General features: G+C 42.5%; 1 protein-coding gene across 7 annotated transcripts in view; it reads right to left on the bottom strand.

Moving 5' to 3' along the window:
• The window catches only part of Mecom (MDS1 and EVI1 complex locus), a 543,758-nt gene extending 526,606 nt beyond the window's left edge, over positions 1-17,152 (bottom strand). For all 7 annotated transcript variants that reach the window (XM_076867222.2, XM_076867224.2, XM_076867229.2 and 4 more), the window contains exon 1: positions 16,798-17,152. In XM_076867222.2, the coding sequence (XP_076723337.2) occupies positions 16,798-16,834 (37 nt within the window). In that variant the 5' untranslated portion in view covers positions 16,835-17,152. The remainder of the gene's footprint in view (positions 1-16,797) is intronic.
• Positions 17,153-20,620: the final 3,468 nt, after the last annotated feature.

The following is a 20,620-nucleotide window of genomic DNA, read 5'->3' as shown; positions in this document are numbered from 1 at the left end:
TAGCAAAGTTAGGATTCAGACCACTATGTCCTGACTCCCCAGACATTCATACACCAGAAATCATTCCCATGGCACCAAATATACTTTTGGGATGATCACACCTATCTTCAAGGTGGATGGGGCTTAAGCCACGACAGATGGCATTTTCCTCATAGGAAAGTCAGTCGTAATGGTCCAATCTGCATAATAAGGTTCTGTGCTGCGGTCAGGCGAACTCTAAAAGTGGTAGGAGAAAATAAATGGTTTCATTCCACACAGCCCAGAAATGGTCTACAAGTCCTGGCCAACACCAGGGATTCACTTGGAAGGTTGATTAAGATGCAGCTTGTTGTATTAGATATCAGAGTATTTTCTTTTCTTGAAGGTAAAACCTTGGTGACTGAGTTTACCATCACTCAAGGGCAGGAAGAGAGATCTGATACAGATTGTGAAGCCCTTTGAAACCCCTAGACGCATAATACTTTTTACCTTGACATTTCCCATCCTCTTTAGATCCATCTCCACATTATTTTTAAGTCAAAGAAACAAAGATGTAATGCTGCTTCCTAAGACAAACATCTACGCTCATGTTTTAATATTGCAACACTGTCAACAGGATGCTTAAATCACTAGCATCTTATGCATTTAGGCAAACAGGGAGTTTTGCTCAGGATTTCAAACTGTGCCCAGTGGTAATGATGTTGGATGCACTAATTTCTGTGCCAAGGCTAGTGGCTGGAACATTGGCTTGGACACATACTCCCAGCTCAGCAAGATGGTTGGCAAAGAGAAGGCAGTAAGTTTTATTCTTATTTGTGTATTTTATAAACAAGAAAATCACATGCCAGCCTGAGAGACAAGACACTTCTCTGAGATCATATCAGCCTTTATGTCACACTACCTTTCACTGGATAAAAATTGAATCTGGAAGCAGCATATACCTTTTGAAACTATGGAAACTTCAGTTTGGGCATTTTGGTGGGATCTTTTGCTCTCAGAGCTATAAGTGGCAAGGAGGTAGGGAAAAAATTTGTTCTTGAATAGTGATAGGGAAAATTTACCAAAAAAAAAAAACCTCCACAAAAAATACACTGATACTGGTAAGCCTAGGAAGAGAAATTTGCCCATCCACAGACCCAAGGCTCTGGGGCATATACCTGAAGTACATCCTGCACTTCACTCATTAAGATCAGCATGTCCACAACAGGCATGATGAGTGGACCATATAGTAAACACTTAATTGAAACCAAGCATGGTGGTGCACACCTGTAATCCCAGCAGGTTGGGAGGCTGAGGCAGGAGGATCACAGGTTTGAAGCCAGCCTCAGCAACTTAGCAGTCTGTAAGCAACCTAGTGAGACTCTGTCTCAAAATAAACAATAGGGAAAGGCTAGTGATGTGGTTCAGTAGTTGAGTGCCCTTGGGACCAATCCCTGGAACCAAAAAAAAAAAAAAAAAAGGAAACACTTGTCTATCTAATATTGGACATTTGAAGGCTCAGAAGATAGATTCAGAAATTTTTCTTAAAACACACTAAAATTTTAATCCTTAAGTTTGAAAACATACATTCTTTTCTGATTATGTGGGATATGGGTTAAAATTTTTTTGGCAGGAATAGATGTAAAGGGTTGGAGATATAGCTCAGAGGTGAACACTTTCTGATCTCCAATACTGCAACAACAAAAAGAAGAAGAAGAAGAATAGAAGAGCTTATGCCATTTGTAACATACAACTCTTCAGAGCATTGTAGTTCAGTAGGAACTGATCTATTACCCCTGTTCTTGCACTTACCCCACTGTATTAAAATTGTCTGTTTATATGTCTGCCTCTCCCAACAGAATCCAGTTCCTCAAGGGCAGAAAATATATTTTATTTTATTTTATTTTATTTCTCTTTGACTACTCAGTACCCAACACAGTGCTTGCCCTGAGCTTCTTAATGTATGTTCAATAAATATTTGTTTAACTGTACAGAATTATGGGTCCAAAAATATAATATGTTTTTCTGATGCTGCCTCTTGCCCAATGTTTGCAGATCAAACACCAAAGTCCCATTCCTTCCATTTATAAAGGAAGGTAAACAAACATCTTTGTCCTGGCTCCTAGGCTGTGAAGTCAACTAAATGTATACATGGTGTCTATAAATGCACTTGACAAAACTGAAATAAATCTTATTTATGGCCTTTACCCATTGTCTGCCTCTGCACTAGGATAGAGAACGAGACAGAGCAATATTGCCTGCCCTTCTCCAAATGTCAATAAGCCAAACGCTTAATAAACATCCTCCTTATTTAGCTCTGCTCAAGTGTCACCTCGTAAGAGAGGTCTTTGCAATCATCTTTCTGAAATAAGGTCCCTGGTTACTCTCTAGCTAGTTACCCTGATTTACTTTCTTCATAATATGAGTCCATGTCTGGAACTCTATGACTCTGCACGTTTGTATCCTCCAGAATGTGAGCTACATGTGGGCAGGGGCCTTGTCTGGGTGCTTAACTGCTGCCCTCCCTTCACCACAAATAGCTGTTGAATGAATGATTGTCACCAGCAGCAAGTATTTTATAAGGCGCCCAGCTTTTTTTTTTTTTTTTTTTTTCTTTTTTCAGGTATCTTGAATGAAAATCTTATCCATATTTACCATACAAGTAATTTAGCGAGGCAGGGGGAAAAAAAAAAAAAACTTCACACCTGACAGGTATTAAGAGAAATGAAGTGTGGTAGTATTCTCCGATGGAAGACCCCAAACATGTGAAATGACACTGGAGCTTGTCAGGCAGGTGGCTTTACAATATTAACAAAGATATTTGGAGAATAAAATGTTTGGAGGAAAGATAGGCATAGGACCCAATTCTCCAAGCTCATGAAACCACTTTGTAGCCACTGATAACCAGCAACAGGTACATGGTCACCTTTATGTCTATTAATAAACCTTTGACAGGGGCATATATATGTCTGTCAAATGTTGATTTTCAACATTTTCAGAAAACTGAGAGTTTCTAGAATTTTGTTCATCATGCTTTATATATACCAGATGCTCAATAACTATTTATCAACTCAATTTGATTGATCTAATTTAAAATATTTTTTGAAACTGTTAACTAGAGTAATTTCCCCCATGGAATAACCTTTCTATATCCACAAAAATATATGTATGTATTTGAATTTGGAACAAATACTGAGCTCTAAGGAATCAAATTTGCTAAGTAAATTAATTCCTAAAAAGATTTATATCACTAAATTGTAATTCTTTGGTACCTTTTCAAGTCCAATCTAATATTTTTAATCTAATATAATCCAATAAGCTTTAATAAGTAAAATAGTTCCCAGTAGAACCAAAACCCAGCTATTCCTTTTTGTAATCTTCTGTGTAAAGGCATGGGCTGAACTAATTTTTCTGAATTTTTTATATTTAATCAACAACATCATTGCCAAAGAAAACCACTTTTCAGAAGTCTCTCTATCCTGGTTTATAACTTATAATCAAAAACTGGAATTTTACATCTGATGGGCTTTAGTGTGTAACATTATCCTGTCATATTTCTTATGCTATAGTTAAAAGCAAGAGATAGTTTCCATTATAAAAATTTTCCCATAGTCTGGTTACCCAGGGAAAAACATTTTTCTATAAAAATGGTCTTTCCAATTCATAGGCTAGACATTACTGTGGATAATTTTTTAAAAGAATATCAAAAAGGGTTTTGATTGACTTCAGATAGCCTTCTGCGTTCATTTAGTTGCATTATTTGGCTTCAGGTATATACACGGGATAAGGCATTATGATCATAATGTACCACACAAACAAGGAAATCACAAAAAAACATTAAAACTTTGAAGCCTCAACAATTTGCTTATCCAGTTGGGGCTATATGTGTTTATTTCAGCTACAGCCTGTTCTAAGCAGCAGGAGAAAATGAAAATGGGGCATAACTATGAGGTCCAGAACAATTCAGTGAGCCTGAAATATCTCAGATATAGATAGATAGATAGATATAAAATATAGATAGATATAAAATATAGATAAATAGATATAAAATATAGATAGATAGATAGATATAAAATATAGATAGATATAAAATATAGATAGATAGATAGATAGATAGATAGATAGATAATCAGAGGATCTTACAAAGATGTACCCTAGCTCTGGACTTAGACCCTTGATCCTTGATCCTCCAGCCGGTGAAGATGCTTGGAAATCTGATCTGTCCTGACAGGGTAAAGCAACCCTCAGTGACCTCCCAAACCCCCACTGTGCCCCTCTGGCAGAGGCCAGCACACTTCACCCTGAACTGTAAGCTTCCTTTAATTGTAGTCTTCACTTTCATTTTCCCTAGAGTCCTGGTTTGGGAGACTTCTCTTGTCTGTTCTGTTCTGAAAACTGGAAAACTACACATATGTCATCATAGAGGTCTAGTTCAATAAAGGAAACTACATCCAAACAATGAAAGATCTGCTGCCTTTAAAGAGAATGGGTTAGACTGACACATATCTGAGTTCTATAGTAAATTTTAAAATGAAAAAGCAAGGGGCCGGGGATGTGGCTCAAGCGGTAGTGCGCTTGCCTGGCATGAGTGCGGCCAGGGTTCGATTCTCAGCACCACATACAAACAGAGATGTTGTGCCTGCTGATAACTAAAAAATAAAAATATTTTTAAAAAAATGAAAAAGCAAGTTGCTGGAAAGAGCTGTAAATCTATATCTAAGTATGTGCCCATATTTGCATAAGGAAAAAATGTGCAAAATTTTACATTAAAAGATGTACAGTGGTCATCTCAGGCACTATATGACAAAAAAAAACATGAAAAAAACTTTAGTTTTCTATATTTTTATACAGTTTTTAAATTATGTAATGTGTATAAATTTTGTAATCAGAAAAAAATAACATTCCTAAGATAATGGGAAAAGACTGATAAGGGCTTTAAGATGTTACATAATAAACATAGTAGACTGAAGTTCTATAGAAAGTTTTAAAACTTCACCCTGAACTGTAAGCTGAATCAAGTCTGAACACAGAGGCTAAACTCCCATCTTATCTATAACTAGAATTTATAAATCCGTGGAAATTTATAAATTTATAAATCCTGCTGAATTGTATGGAAAATCTCTAGGTATACAGGAACTTTCTGAAAAGAGCCTCCATGACTTTCATCAGATTCTTACAGGAAGGGGTCTAGGACCCCAAAAAAAAGATCAAAAATCATGACCCAGCAAAAAACAAAGTAGCCCTTATATCCTCCTTTCATTTCAGTTACAATTTTATACTGAAACCTATTATTACTACTTAATTTCATAGCTCTCACCAAAGCTGAAGTCCATGGTCAGCACCAAGTATAAAACCTGTGACTTTCAGTTTCTACCCCATTTAAAGGAGCTCCCTTGACTAAAGAGTAATCTTAATAACAAAACAAGAAATCACATCTGGCTGGTGTTGGTAAAAAAACTCAGAACAGGCACTAAAACCCTGTAACCATTCAGGGCTTGAGGACAGTTTTCCGGGTACAAACAGTCCTCTTTTTTCCAGGGAAATGAGAGATTTATGAAAACAAGGCATGGAGGTGAAAGAATGGAGAGAGGGAGAGAAGTCATGTTTGCACCTTCATTAAGAGGACATAGTTGGGCGAGTGGAGTTAAATAAGAGTCAACACAATGTCATCTCTCAGCCTTCAATTGTCTAAAAGAATCTTTAATCATAAATGTTCATTAAAGTATGCCATTAAAGGACCAAGAAAAATTCTTGGTCCTATGTTCTATATTAAAACTTCCCAAACTGGTCTAAGGATTTAGGGGGAAAAAATTAGCTACTGATGACTTTAGTAAATGAATAGCCCCAAATCCCTAGGAATTACGTGAGTCCACAAACTGTTTCCCCATCTCCACCTTGACTCCATTGACATTCTCCAGAATCAGATCCAGTGAAGAGTCTAAGATCAAATGTAGATCAATAACAATTTGTGATTTAAGTGCGGAGCCATGGGTTATACCTGCCCTGGCAAAATGAGAAACATTATTGGTGAAAATTAGGAATAATACTCTACTTTCCAAATGTGCTTTCCAGGTGGTTTATCACTGTCAAAACTGGCCAATTGTGGATTTAGTATGCAATTAAAGTGTCAGATATCCCAGAGTTCTCGTGCTGACATAACCTAACTGTGCAGGTTTTGCAGGCAAAGAAGTTGAAGGGGTTCACATAATCCATCAAAGCCTATCGCTAACCACTGTCACCTAATTGTATTGCTAACTGCCATATGCAAAGCATTGTACTAGGCCCAAAACAGAAATAGGCTCTGCAAGGTTTCTCCATCAAAATAAGATGGATACCATGAAGACAAGCAATATATAGCAAAATGCCAAAATGATGGTAGGTAAAGATAATTCCATACTATTGGAATGAAATAACATAAATTATGACTGGGCATGGTAATGCACACCTGCAATACCAGCAGCTCAGGAGGCTGAGGCAGGAGGATCGTGAATTCAAAGCCAGCAACTTAGAAAGGCCTTAAACAACTTAGCAAGACCTTCCTCAAAATAAAAGACTATATTAAAAAGGCTGGGGATGTGGCTCAGTGGTTAAATGCCTCTGGGTTCAATTCCAGGTACCAAAAAAGAAAAGAAATGTAGTTGCAGGGGATAGGGGGAAGAGGATCTATGAAAATCAAAGGGAGATCAGTTAGAGGGAAAGAGTCAGAAAGTGGGAGGGAGGGAGGAAGTGCTGGGGAGTGATATTGAATGAATTCTACTGTTATATTGTGTGTACGTACAAATATGTAACAACAAATCCCATCATTATGTTAAAACTATAGTGCACAAATTAAAAATGTGGAAAAATTTTTTTAAAAAAACAAGGGTTTAAATGAAATTTTAAAGAAGACATTAGATTTTGATGGTCAATATACAATATGGATAGATTTACAGAGTATAACATCACAGGCAAAGTTTGGGAACACAGAAACACAGGGATAGACTCAAATGGGAACCTTAAGCTTAATAGACCTGTCTTGGGTGGGGAGTCAAAGAAGCCTAAAAAGTTAATAAAACAATAATAAACATACATTGAGGACTTCCACCTATTCTAAATGCATTGGTTGGTCAAATCCTCGCATGAGGTAAGTATCCCCAGTCCATAAGAAAGGAACTGAGGCACAGGAAGATTAAGTGGAGCCAGGATTCAAATATTGGCAAATCTAACTCAGAACCTGGGCTCAGAGTCCTCACACTCTTCTGGTTCAAGAGTAAGAAACCCTCAACAGATAAGCTAAAGTATTTAGGCCTCAGTATCAGATTAAAAATTGGGAGCTAGGTATCTGATAACTATCGATAATGACTGTGACCATGGTTTCTCACTACCCCAAATCCTCCCCTCCACCACTGCATTATCTTACAATTTTCCCAACAATGTTAGTTGATGGTGACAAGTGTTCATTAACTCCCTTGACGACAGCACTGGTTCAGATAAGTTGCTTAGTCCAACGTTTATTGAGAGACTCCTTTATATTGGTATTCCATCACCATAGTTTACCCTTTTAATCCTCAGGACTTAATTTCACCTGTATTCACCTACTACCTCTACTAGAAATACATCTCATAATAATAAACAGAGTGCAATGTATTTATTTTCAAATATTCCCTAAACATATATGGCCTTTTTATAAGGAGAGCCACTCTTGTCAAATAACACATTCATTCCTTAAAAGCTCAGTTCTCCGTCTTAGGTTTAGGTCTTTCAAAATCAGCAGGGCTCTTTGGTTAGAGATGTTCAGGACATGACATCTGGACCCTCCTAGGAGGTCTGGGGCACAGTCTTCCTTTGAATACCCACAGTAGCCAACAGACTTCTTCTCCCACTGTGGAAAAATGCAGACAACTGTCTCTTAATGATTTACTACTGCTCATTCCCAAGCCCACAAATCAAAGAATTGGGTTGAGTGAGAAATAAGAAAGAACAGTGGCCAGTGGCTATGAGAGGAGGAGGAGGGGGTGCTTAAGTTTATTTTTTTAAGTCAATTAATGATGAGCAGCATGGAAGGAAAGAAAGACACAACATGGCTGTGGAAGACTATTTTTCCAGATAAATGGCCAGATATCAGATTCTGTAATAAGTACTTCCACCTATCAAAACACACACACACACACACACACACACACACACACACACACACATATTAAGTTTGGGATAGAGAGGAAGATACAGATCTTAAAAATACAAGGTAGTATTCAGTAACCCTTATGGATATTATAAAATGCTGGAATTTTGAAGGACCCTTAGAAAACAATGAATCCAGATATTGCAAGTCCAAGGTCCATGAACTATATATTGCAATCAGAGGTGTTTTGTTGAGCTTTTTTTTTAAGACTGAATCAGCATTTTAAAGTAGGGAAGATCCACATAAAAATACAGACTGAAGTCTCTTAGAAACTGGAACACTCAGCAGCAAGGAGGTCCCTTTTCCAGATGGCAGCAGTGAATTAGCACTCAGTAGTAGATGCTCCTTTAGAAAAGGCTCAACCTGCCAGCTTGCCACAGACTCCACCACTCCCTCTTGTTCCAGAATACAAAGACTGGCCATCAAAAATTAAAATAAAAACAGTGGAAAAGATGGCCTTATACCCACCTTGCTTCACTTATCATAGCTGCAAACACATCCTTTGACTTTATAAGCTCTCCTCTAGACCAACCCCATCATTTAGGGAGAAGCAACTCAGCCAGGAGAGTAAAGTGACTTATAAACTTCTTCCATTAAAAGTTAAATTTGGGGCTGGGGTTGTAGCTCAGTGACAGAGCACGTGCCTAGCGTGTGTGAGGCATTGGGTTCTATCCTCAGCACCACATAAAAATAAATAAAAAACTAATGGTCCATCAGCAATTAAAAGAAATTTTTATTAAAGTTAAATTTTCATACAGGAGGGATTCTAGCCTAATGACAACTGAAGAATATGCACAACTAAATTTAGGCCGTGTGGCTATGCAATGCCAAAATATGTGGCGAAAAATTAAAATCTCAATCACTTTATATTGCTTCCCACCAAAAACATAAATAAATAAGAACAAGCAAAATTATTCTCAAGTTTTCAAAATAAATTTACCACCAAGTTTGGCATTGTATAGGCAGTTTAAATGTATCCAAATTCTAGATATGACTTACATTTATATGAAGGGCATAATTTATTGAGAAGTCATATAAAATGTTTATCATGGATGTACAAATACTTTCTAAAAATAAGACTGGATAAAAACATGGAACAGGAGGGGGGCCAAAGGTATTTCTCTACAGAAAATTTAACTGATAAATCAGAAGGGAAGTGATTAAGATTTAATGTGTGATTGCATATGACTTAGGTACATAATGGAAAACATTATCCTTATTAACTCTCACAGCAGCCCAAGAAGGGTGGTATTATTACCCCCATGTAAAGATACCAAGTCACAAGTAAAGATACCAAGGAGGGCATTATTATTATTATTATTATTATTATTATTATTATTAATATTCTCACCTCACAAGAAGTATTCAATAATTTGAAGATGATTAGGGATCACATCAGATCCAAATACTGATGTGCACATTTGAAATGTTCATGAGAGCTGGAAGCACAGCTTGCCATGCTCAGAGCCTAGCACACAGGAAGAACTTCATTGTTATTAATTGTGTAAAACTGCCCATCACCAAAGCCCTCCAACTGCTACCTGCAAGAACTTTCATAAATGTCATCAATCTTAACACATAAACAACCCTAACATGCAAAATTAATTACTCCTTAGGCAGGTTCTTAAACATGGTTAAGGAAGTTTTAGTCCTTCCTGTTATACAGTTATTGACTCCCAGGCAGGTGTTGACTAAGAGAATAAAATCTCTTTTCTAAACAAATTTCTCCTTGAAAATTAATATTCAAGAATTTGGCTAAATATACAAGCCAAAAGCATGTTTGCTATTGAATAAGAATAATAACTAAAATCAAAATAAAAAGTAATTCAAGAATGAGTACTTTTGAAGAGTCAGGAATTTGATTAAAAATTCACTTGCTTTCTTTTTCTGTAATGAAACAGTTCTTTAACCACAAAATAGCTTTTATAATAATGCAGAAGAACATGGATCCAAGTAAAACACTCCCTGTTTTAATCATGGCTATTATTTTTGAAAATGAAAATGGCTGAGGTCATTGTAATCTATTTCAGGGTTTGCATGGGTTGGTGGTATTTTTTTTTTTTTCTTGGCTTTGAGCTCTCCACATTACCAGCTAAATGTTATGGGTTTTACTATGTGCCCTTTCAAATCCCATTCTTTTTAATAATGTACTTTACACACATAAATTAGAGTAAATTCCACTTTCTTTCCTAATAACTCCAGATGGAGTCCACACTTGCAAGAGGACTGGAACTTGCCTTTTTTAAAAAAATAAGTTTGTACTTAGAACAACTATGTTTCCATCTGCATAAAAACACTGTATGGACGTTCAATGCTGAAAAATTAGTAAAATGGGAGAATGCATGTGGTTCTTTTGACCAAACTGAAATATGAGAAAAAGTATCTGTGTATCTACTCCTTCCAACTTACAGAGACAGGGAAAAAAAAATGTCCAGAAACAAAATCTCATATGAGAAGAGCTCTAGACTTGCCTTCAGAACCTACAAAGATTGAGGTTCCATATACACATACCCATTTAAGACAAATCAGCAAAGTCTCCTGAAGGACAAATTACTAAATATTTAAAGGCACTAAAGTTACATAGTCAAACCCCCTTTTGATGAGATTAATATTTCACTGACTTTCTGAACTTAGCTTTTTTTTTTTTTTTTTAATTCACTATCAAGTCACACGGAATAGCTTAAGATCCCTCTAAATAGCTCCTACACACCTCCAAGTGAGACAATGGCTTCCCAATAAATGCATATTACGTAGATCTGGCTATTAAAAGGCCTTAAACTTTGTTTGTTTGTTTATTTTTTTAAAAAATCAACATGCAAGACTAATGTAATAAGCTTTTATGAAAGAGGTAAAATAATTTTAAACACAGACACACAATGAGTTTATTTATTTAGAAACTTGTTAAATAGAGTCTGGGAATTCAAATATTCAATGTTGACATTGTACAGAACTGGCCAGAAGCCAGAACCTAGTCTCCAGAGGGACCCACTGGACAAGGAATTCAGGCCTTTCTCTCCTCCCACTTGAGCTAAATAGGTAGAAGCCATTAGTTATACCCACAGCAATATCTGAACTGCACTCAAATAAGCTGCCCCAGCCCCGGCACTTCAAAGGAGGGTAAGTGTGTTTAGCTTTTTAGTGCTGAACTAGAGCAATATGTCACACTTTTGAAAGCATTTTGTAAACAGTTTCTTCCCTGTGTAGAAACATCTCTGAAGTTTCTTGTATAGCACATAGAAAAGGTAATTAACAAGATTTTTTTTTTCATTTACTGGAGGGAGAGAGGAAAATACCAGTCTTGTGCAAAATAGAGATCTGGAAGGAGAAGGGCTCTGCTTCTCTCTTCTAGGCCCCCTTTCTTGTCTTCTGTTAGATGTGTTTGTATCCTTTTTATCCTCTTCCTCACACTTGTTCTCAATACACAGCCAATTTCCTTGAGAATTCCCTAGTAAACTCAGAAGGCCAGAAGAGTGGAAAGGGGGAAATCTAATTTTAGAAGGAGGATCGTGGCTAATGGAGTGGGGAAGTAGGGAGGGAACTAATGATTCATACTGGGCCGCCCAGGAGAAAAGGAAAGCAGACCCCACAGACTATTTTAGAAAATGCCTAGCCAGCAGCTTCCAGCGGAGGAAGGGTTAACCACACCACTCCAGAAAAATGTGCCTGGCATCCTTAGAGTATGGCTGTCCACTCCTGCCCCATCTCCTCCCCCGAAGTCCCTGTCTCCCCTACCCAGTGAGGCTGGAAAGAGGCCAGCTCTGCCAGAGGTGGTGAATGCCTACCCTCTACACAAAACTCTTCTTGAACCCAGGAAGTGTGAGTGTGTGCTTGTGATGGTGTGCCTGTTTTACACTGTCAATGCACACTGGACTCTGAGGAAGCAGTTGTCCCAAGCACACAGCACCCATAAGGTTGGATTGGGAAGAAGAGTGCTAGCCAAAGCTTGAGGCCAAAACTAAGAAGCCTGAGGAGCCGGGGGCGGGGGCAGGTATGCCCTGAGTGCATCACTGGAACCACCCCAGCCCATCCCTTGCCCCACTGAGGGCCACTTTCTCAGCACCAGGAGGGTGTGAGATAAGGTGGGGAATGGTAGATAGTTCTAGGGAATTGAGCTTTGCCAAGCACTTGGTATCTTTGGAAGAGGGTAGTCAGGAACACAACACAAGCCTGTCCGCCTCCTGGCCGTCTTGTAGTGGAGGCAAAGTGGAGGGAGATGCCAGAAGAGAAGGGCTGAGGTAGGCAACCAGTTTGCCCTCTGGCCCTCCTTGCCCGCCCCCAGGAAGGACAGAGTTAGGCATCCCCAACTGTGGCCTTCCTCCTCCAGGTCACAAATGCAGGCTCTGACAACCTGGACCCATCTTCCAAATATAAAATACGCTCCCTAACACTCTGATGATTAAAGAGAAACTGCTTACAGTTTCTCTTTAATGAGAAACTCATTACCTTCAACTAGAATGAAAGAAAGACAAAGAGAGAAAGACCAAAATTTTCAAGAAATGATGTGATGATTTCTATTTGGTAATCGAACAAGTCGAATGTCTATCCACAGAGGAGACCAGGCCCTGGGGTGCAGGGAGAGGCTTCGGAGAAGAAAACCTGAGAACTGAGAATGAGGCTATAAGGCAAAAAAAAAAAAAAAAAAAAAAAACACTCACAAGCACAGCATCGCAGCCAAGACCTGAAACTCCTCAGCTCCTACGAATGAAAACCTGGGGAAAGACGCCTGGCTTCCCAGTCTCCCTGGCTCTGCAACTAATGAACCGTCCCCTCCCACAGTGTTGGGACTGTGGGGAGAATGAAAAGCGTAATTAACCTTCCCCTAAACAGAGATTTGGGGGTAAGGGAGTAGGGGTGCGAACCCGTCTAAAAGCTCTAGGAAGACGGTGCTCAGAGTGCCAAATGTAGTAAAGAAGTACTAAGCCCGGGTAATGGTCAAGTAATGGCAAATAAACTGCTTTCCTAGAAGGGGCCTCAGCCTCCATCCAGAGAACACTTCTCAAAAGCAGTCTGAAACAAACAAATAAAAGTGCATTTTATAATAAAGCTCTGTTTTGATGTGGGTTTCTTAAGGATGAAGGAAAGCCCAAGTAAGGTGCACACACAGAGACTGAACACCTCAATGTGGGCTCCTGTTTCCTTTTTATCTTAGGTCCTGGGCTGCTACGGTGAGGAGTTTAAGGACAGGAGGGAAAGTCGGCATCTACCTTTCCTACTTTGGAATCTGTTTTTAAACAGAGATTCAAGAGTAGAAGTAACAAGTGCCCTCCTCAACACCGTCTTGCTAATCGCATCGCTGCCTTCTGCGTCTTTACGAGACTTCTGCGGGGCTGGTAGCTAAGGGGGTTACTGTATGCAACTCATTGCTGTGATTGAAATCCTGCCCGCTGTCACTTCGGGGAAGTGGAGTGGGGGTTCCTTCGTGTTTCAGACTGTAGATATGCTGGGCAGACCCAAATTCACTTCCTTCCCATTCATCAGGAGAGTTGCAACTGGCGTTTCTGGCATGGCCCAGGTGCTATTCTAGCTGCCCATGAAAACGGCTGGGAAGTCTCCCAGGACTGCCAGGCTTGACTTGGCTTTTAATTTTCTTTTCTTAAAGATGGAAATAAAAGTCAGGCGCTTTAGACAGTACAGGCGGCAATCTTCTTGCTTTTCCATTCTTTATTTTTTAATTGAAATTTAAATTCTCTCACGATTTTTAACGAATTTATCAACTTCAACTATTGTGCACAAAATAAGATACACGAATTGCAAACTGGGTTATGTATTCAATCTCGGTGTAGCTTCAGGGACTATTTTCAGGGTATGTGTTCTCTGGTCGACCTCCATGGGCTCCTCCTGTACCACGGCCAAGATCAAGCAAGAACTTATGAGCACCAAAGAAATTTACAAAAGACAAAAAGAATAACAAGCAATCAGTCGAGAGAACAAGTATTTCTACGCGACCTGTTTTCACTGAAATGTTTACTTTTGCCACAGTAAAGGTAGTTTTGTTTTTTGTTTGTTTTTTTTTTTTAAATATGCTGGTCACACTGCCTCTTCCTAACCCAAAAAGAGAAAGAAACCAGTACAGACAGAGAAGCTAAATTTTCGTTGGATGATTGCACCGCAGAGGTCACCAACTATCTCTGCCACACGCTACTCGTCAAAAGGAAATAGTGCTTTAAAATACAAAAATCCGTAGTTTAAATATGATTTCCTTTATTACTCAGATTGTAAATGAAAATTTGCACAAAGCAGGGCTTCTAAAGAAAGCATCTGTGGCAGCAACAGCTGGATCTCTGCAAGTGGGAACCTGAGGCTCAGCAGGAAAAGTTTGTAAGAGTTCGGTTCTATCTGAAAGCTGCAACGGCATCATTACCGACACTGGAGACAAAATGAATGTGTCTCCCACCGGTTGAATGACAAGTATCCAATCAAAAAGGAAGCTCAGATTCGGGGTGTTGAATGGACTGTGCATGCGGGAATATTTTAAAACAGCAGTGTACAGCTTTCTTGAACAATTAAAACAGTTGAAAAGGTTGTATAAGAAAATCCAAAGTGTTTTGTGTTCTGCTTTCACTTCGGCGGATGCCTGGCAATGAGGCGCGGCGCAAAGCCTTAGGCTTTCAATTTCACAACTTAGGCATGGTTGAAGCAGGCTCCCCGCCCCCTCCCAACAACAACAACCACACGCGTGCGCGCGCGCGAACACACACACACACACACACACACACACACACACACTCCTTCCTAACCTTTAGTCAGAATTGAAGACTTCGAGCCTCCAAGCATATGTACATTTATTCCCCCTCAGATGAGAATAAAGACATCAGACTCGGTTAAAAGCAAACAGGAAAAACAATTCCATTGGTACGCCTTGACACTACCGAAGCTAAGTGAAATGAACAATATTTAAAGAAGACACAGATGAACTGGTGACACAATGAGCTCTACATTTAGGTTGATCCCTGAGACCACAGCGGGTGGGGGGGGAGAGAAATGTATTAGGGAGTGTGAGAGTGCTTGGGTGAGGACTGGACGAAGCACTGGAAAAGCGCCTGGGATGGATGACAGCATCTCGCCCACCGAACTCCCACCGCCGGCGAAACTGAGCGCCTATGTGTCACTGCCTTCCGCGCAGTGCTGCAGGGACGCGGCGGGCTGAAAGGCATGGAATACCTACCGTACTTGGTTCTAATGTGAATGGACGGGAGCGGGAGACTGGGGACTTCACTGAAGAAAAACATTCCACCCACCCCCATCTCTCATTTCTCTGGCCTACAAGCAAAATAATTAGAGTTCTGTTTCAGCAAGTGCCAAATGCGAGTGAACCGAGGGCGGCCTGTCCTCTCCCGAGGCAGCTCGAGCCCCGCGTGCCTACACTGCGGAGAAACGCTCGAGGCTGCTCCGTGGCTCGGCGCCGCCGAGTCCCCTTAGACTCGTGGTAGAAGCCTTTGAACAACACAGCCCAGTCGCATACAGTCCCGGCTGAGATTCGGGTCGTGTCCGACAGTGTCAGTTCGGCGGGCAATGCCGGGCGAGTCACCCAACAGCTTTGCAGAATGAGTGGGGGATGCGGATCTAGCCGCCCCCGCCCCAAACCCAATCGCCCAGGTCCCGCGTGACCAGGTTGCTCCACACCGGGCAGGCAGGGGGCGCCGGGGAGGATTACTGACCCGGGACCCGGGCTGCTCCCAGAAAGAGAGCAGGAGGCTCAGCCGCGCCCTCTCCGCGGCCCAACGTTCAGGCAGCCCGCCCCCTGGGGGTCACTCGGCGCCCCGCCAGCCCTGGGTTGGCGGGTCGGAGCGCGCCCTCTCGGCCTCCTTATCCTCCGCGGCTCTTGCCGCTGGCTACGCGCCCTCCATTCACCGCTCTGCACGCGCTCGCGGGGCTTTTTCTCTCCCCACCTGCCTGTGGCTCTCAGGAGCCGATAGCTCCGCTCTGCCACTGCCCCCCACTCAGAGACTGCAGCACCCCCCTTTGTCTCCCCCACTCCCCTCCCCAGTCCTCCCGCCGCGCCGCACACGCCGGAGAGCATGACCAAGCGCACAGCGCCCACTACCGCAGCCGCGGCTCGGCGCAGCCCGCCCGCCCGCGCAACTTCAGCGGCCGTCTCGCAACTTTTCCCAACTCCACCACTGCCGCCTGCCGCTGCCGCCACTGTGGTTCCCTCTGAGCCTGCCACCCATTCCAAGCCCCTGAAACAAACCGAGGCTCGAAAAGCTCCCTTCCCATGCCCGCCTCCCCCATCCCCCGCTCCCCCCTCCTCCCACACCCGGGACTAGCTGGTTGGCCAGAGGCGACTCTCCCCCGCCTGGGGGGAAGGGGAGGGGAGGGGGAGACTCTCTTCTCTCCGTTCCTCCCCCCCCCCCTTGCGCTCGCTCTCGCGCTCTCTCCTCCCTCCTACCCCCGTTTTTGCTGCCCCCACCCCACCCCCACCACGGGGTTGCCACAGCTAGTCGGTGTGCGGGGCTGAGGGCTGCCCGGGCTTCTCTGGCGCCCAAACCGGGAGCGAGAGCGGGCTACTGGGCGCGGAGACTGGAACCGGCAGGTTGCTGGGGCTGCATTACGCCTGCCCTCCACCCGGGGCCCGGGCGCAAGAGGCAGCTCGCGCTCCCTCCCGGAGTGCTGGAGACAGATATGCAAGATGGCAGAGGAGGGGGGAAAAGCCAATAGAAAAGGGATATTGCACCTACTTGTGGCCAGTTTCCTTGCCCTGCCTTTGGATCTCATGCTGTGCCCAGTCCTGCAGCCGCTGGTGTGTGGTTGGGTTTTTTTTTTTCTTGGATCTTTTCCTTCTTTTGCTCTCCCTCTCGCTCCCTCCCTCTCTCCTCTCTTCTCTCTTCTCTCTCTCTCTCTCTCTCTCTCCCTCTCCCTCTCACACAAACACACACACACACACACACACACTCACACACTTCCACACACTCACTCTGTCTTTCCCTCTTTCACTCTCTCTCCCTCCCTCTCTCCCTTTCTCTCAATCCACACTCGCTATCTCTCTAGCATTGTCAGTTTGGGCACCTTCGCACATGCGCGCTAGACGCCCCTCCAACATCTCAGCGCCGCCAAAAAAAGTTTGGAGCGATTTATCACTTTGATTTGGAGATCTTGTCAGATGGCAATCGCTGAGGAGGCGGAGAAAGGAGCCACGGGGAGGGCGGCTGGGGGCGGGGAGCGAGCGCAGGGAGCTAGAGGGGAGCAGACACCTCGCCCAAAAAAAAAAAAAAAAAAGGAATGAAAAGGCTTGAAAGGCTTGGACGGAGGATTGATTCCGTGGGGGCAGGGGATTGATTCTGTGTTGGAATCACCAAAAAGCCTATGTTAACTATTAGTACTGTTTTTCCCATAATAAGTTGCAGAAAATTTTATATACTGTCCATGGAAAAAGTAAGCAGTAGAGGGGAAAAAACTTCTAAATAAATCTTTTCTCTACTAAAGAACTATAAGAAGGACTGGACCATCGGTGAACGATCCAAGAGGAAGTAAGAATCATCCTGAACTTGAGAAATCTGCTGCGGCTGCTACTGCTACCGAAGCTATTGCGGCTTCCGCTTTCAGAGTTGGAAGCAGAATAAATAACTGTTTCTTTTTCAATTTTAGGTGTAATTCTAATACTTGCTGCTATCCTACGAAGATTTCAGTAGTCTATTGCCATCAAGTAATAACGATCATCCTCGATTCCCAGGTCCAGGCTGGCGCGGGCATTTGACATCCAAGACCTCCTGCCTTCCCTAAGGTCGGCTGTCACCTTCCGGCCTCCCCTCGCTGCCCCCGTCGCCTCCCGCTGCAGCTCAGCCTGCCTACCATTTTCACTCACTCACTCAAACCTACAACCTCTGGGGTCACAAGAAGGAGGAAGAGAGGGGAAATTCCATACACTCCTTAAAAAATACATTGTTGAAATTCGCATTAATTATAGGATTTACCACTGAAATGGGCATGCAAAAATGGGAACTCCTAAAGGGGCTAGGTATGTTCAAGGTATGAATCAATCCTAACTCCATAGATTTTCTCTTGGTACAACCTCCTTGCATTAAACAGTTTTGTTCAATACCTTCCATGTGCTATTTATGTCCCCCATTAATATCTGTTGCAAATCCTGCCAGACACAATAAAAGAAAATTACAATCTTTTCAGTCTCTGTGCTGCAACAATACATCCTTGATGCTCAACTTAAAGGAGAGGGAAAAGAAAAGCAGGTCCTAAGGCATGGGTCTGGAAAGACAGAGGAAGAAAAGTGGGATTGTTGAGAATGCTCAGTTGCACCTGTTGGTATTTATTGTCAAAACTAGGACTGAGGGTGTGACAGACAAATAGCAATGTTCAACTCCAAGGGGATTCAATGTCCAAGAGAATCAAAGTTGAAAGGATTCTCCATGACTAAAAGATGCCCACCATTTTTCTTTCTCCAGAGCTGTGTAATTCCAGAGGCATTTGGCAATAAGATACAAGTCCCTGTAGAAACAAGCTACAGGTCCCAAGAGAGACACAGATGTGTAACCTTGAAATGTGAGGAAGGGAAGGGGTTTACGGTAAAAGAGGGAATTTTCATAGAGCATGAGTGGAACAACTTCCAAAAGAGAAGGCTCTGGTGCCCACACACATGCATACCAGGAAACACTGTCATCTCCATCAAAGAGACAGCAGGGTGGGTTTTTTTGTTTGCTTGCTTGTTTATTTTTGTTTTTGCATATCTACAGTTTCATTGCCTTTTACATACAGGTGAGTGTGCTTACCTATTTGGCGTGTGCAAAAGCACCAGGCAACGCCAATATTCTGAGTGTGGGTGCCTCCATCCCCAGGTCTACAGTTCTAACTATTACCACCCCAGGTGTGAATCTGCCAGTCCCTCCCAGTTTCCATGGAAAAGTCTTTCTTCTGACCAGCACATATCCTCAAAAGAAAAAGAGAAATGAAGTTTGAAAGTCTGAAAAGGAGAAAAATCTCTAGAGAAACACACTAGGCTAGCGAATGACAGGTTCTGACAGTTGCTTCTAGTCAGTTGTGAGAGGGTCTAGGGAGCATTGCCTAGGCCAGAGCACAAGAGCAACTATCAAGATCCTCTAGAACCTAGACGATCTTGGCCTCACCAGGAAAGAGGCCAAAGATGGCCTTGGCACCCAGGAAGTGCAGAGTGCTCTGGACCTGAGAAAGTTCTGCCTGGGACATTTCATCTCACCTTCTCACCCTACAAAGTTTTTTAAAAAGGAGTTGACCTCTTCCCTCCACATCTCCCATTAATTCCATCCACCTCATCCCCAGGGATCTGTCTATATCTGGGTTCTCTTAGGAGGCAAAGAGGAGAACCCGGGAAATTTTCTAGGAAAGGAAGGGACCATTGTTACCAAAACCCACGATTAGATACAAGACCCACACGTGAAGCTGGACTTGTTTCTGCTGAGAAATTAGAAACCACGTGGCAGGCTAGGGGGTGGGGTGGTTTATGTGAAGGGAACTGGATGGGAGGTGGAAAACAAGAAAAGCAAATCAGTCTCTGAACCCCCAAATGCAAGGGTCCCAGTCTTTTAAAACTTTTCTAGAATAGCGTGGAGGCGGGGCAGTAAGACGCGGTTTGAGCACCCTCCCTTCAGGTTTTAAACTCCCTGGGATAGCAATCGATTCAGTGCAGGGGCCTTTCTCTCTAATCTTCCCAAGAGTTTCGGGACACAAGCGTTTCCGACCTCATTTAACTGAAATAATAAACACAAAGTCTTGTGCGTCCCCAGGCCAAGGCGTTGTGAAAAGACAAGACATTATTCTTTTAAAAAATAATAATAAAAATATTCACAATGCCATCGCTTCTTTTTATTTTCGAACCTGAAAGCTGGATTTCTTGTCCTTCTCCTGTCCCCTTTCTTTCTTTCTCTTTCTTTCTCCGTCACTTGTTTTGTACCCTAAGTGTGCGTTAATAAAAGAGCTAAGTTGCTAGTTCAAGTGTGTTTAACCTGGTGAAGCAAACGCTCAGCAGCAGCCGGCAGCGCATACCGCCTGCTGCGCGGCAGCCCAGGCGCGCCTGTCCCAACGGGTTCCCATTCCCAAGTGCCTGGACCCCGTCAGTTCCACCTGTCCCAAGTCCCATCCGTGAGACCAGAGCAGGTGACTTTCTGTTTTGGCCCCTGGAATTCCGGACAACCTGTGACCGGACGTCTAAGCTGTCCCTGGCCCAACAGGAAAAAAAAAAAAAAAGGCCTCCAACAAGTTGGCCAAGCTACCTTCGCTGCCCACTCCCCACCTGCCAACCTTTCCTTCTCCTTCTTGAATTCGTTTCATTGGGAGACAGTGGCGTGGGTCCTAACGTTTTCTCCCACGGAAGCGGGCATCCTGGAAGCAGTGCCTCCTTGGAAAGTTGAAAGTTGATGAGTTTATGTCTGTTTGGGTTTGCTTTTTTTGTTTCAGTTTTTGGGATTTTTTTTTTTTTTTTTTAACAAATACAGGAAAAGCGAGAGAGGAGTTGGGACTGAAGATGGGTCATTGAAGAGGAAGACACAGCCGAGTATACCCCCTTTATCCTACTGC

Source organism: Callospermophilus lateralis, chromosome 10 (assembly GCF_048772815.1).
Source record: "Callospermophilus lateralis isolate mCalLat2 chromosome 10, mCalLat2.hap1, whole genome shotgun sequence".
Classification (NCBI taxonomy): domain Eukaryota; kingdom Metazoa; phylum Chordata; class Mammalia; order Rodentia; family Sciuridae; genus Callospermophilus; species Callospermophilus lateralis.
The sequence above is the reverse complement of the archived record's forward strand: the minus strand, read 5'-3'. Positions and strand labels throughout refer to the sequence as shown.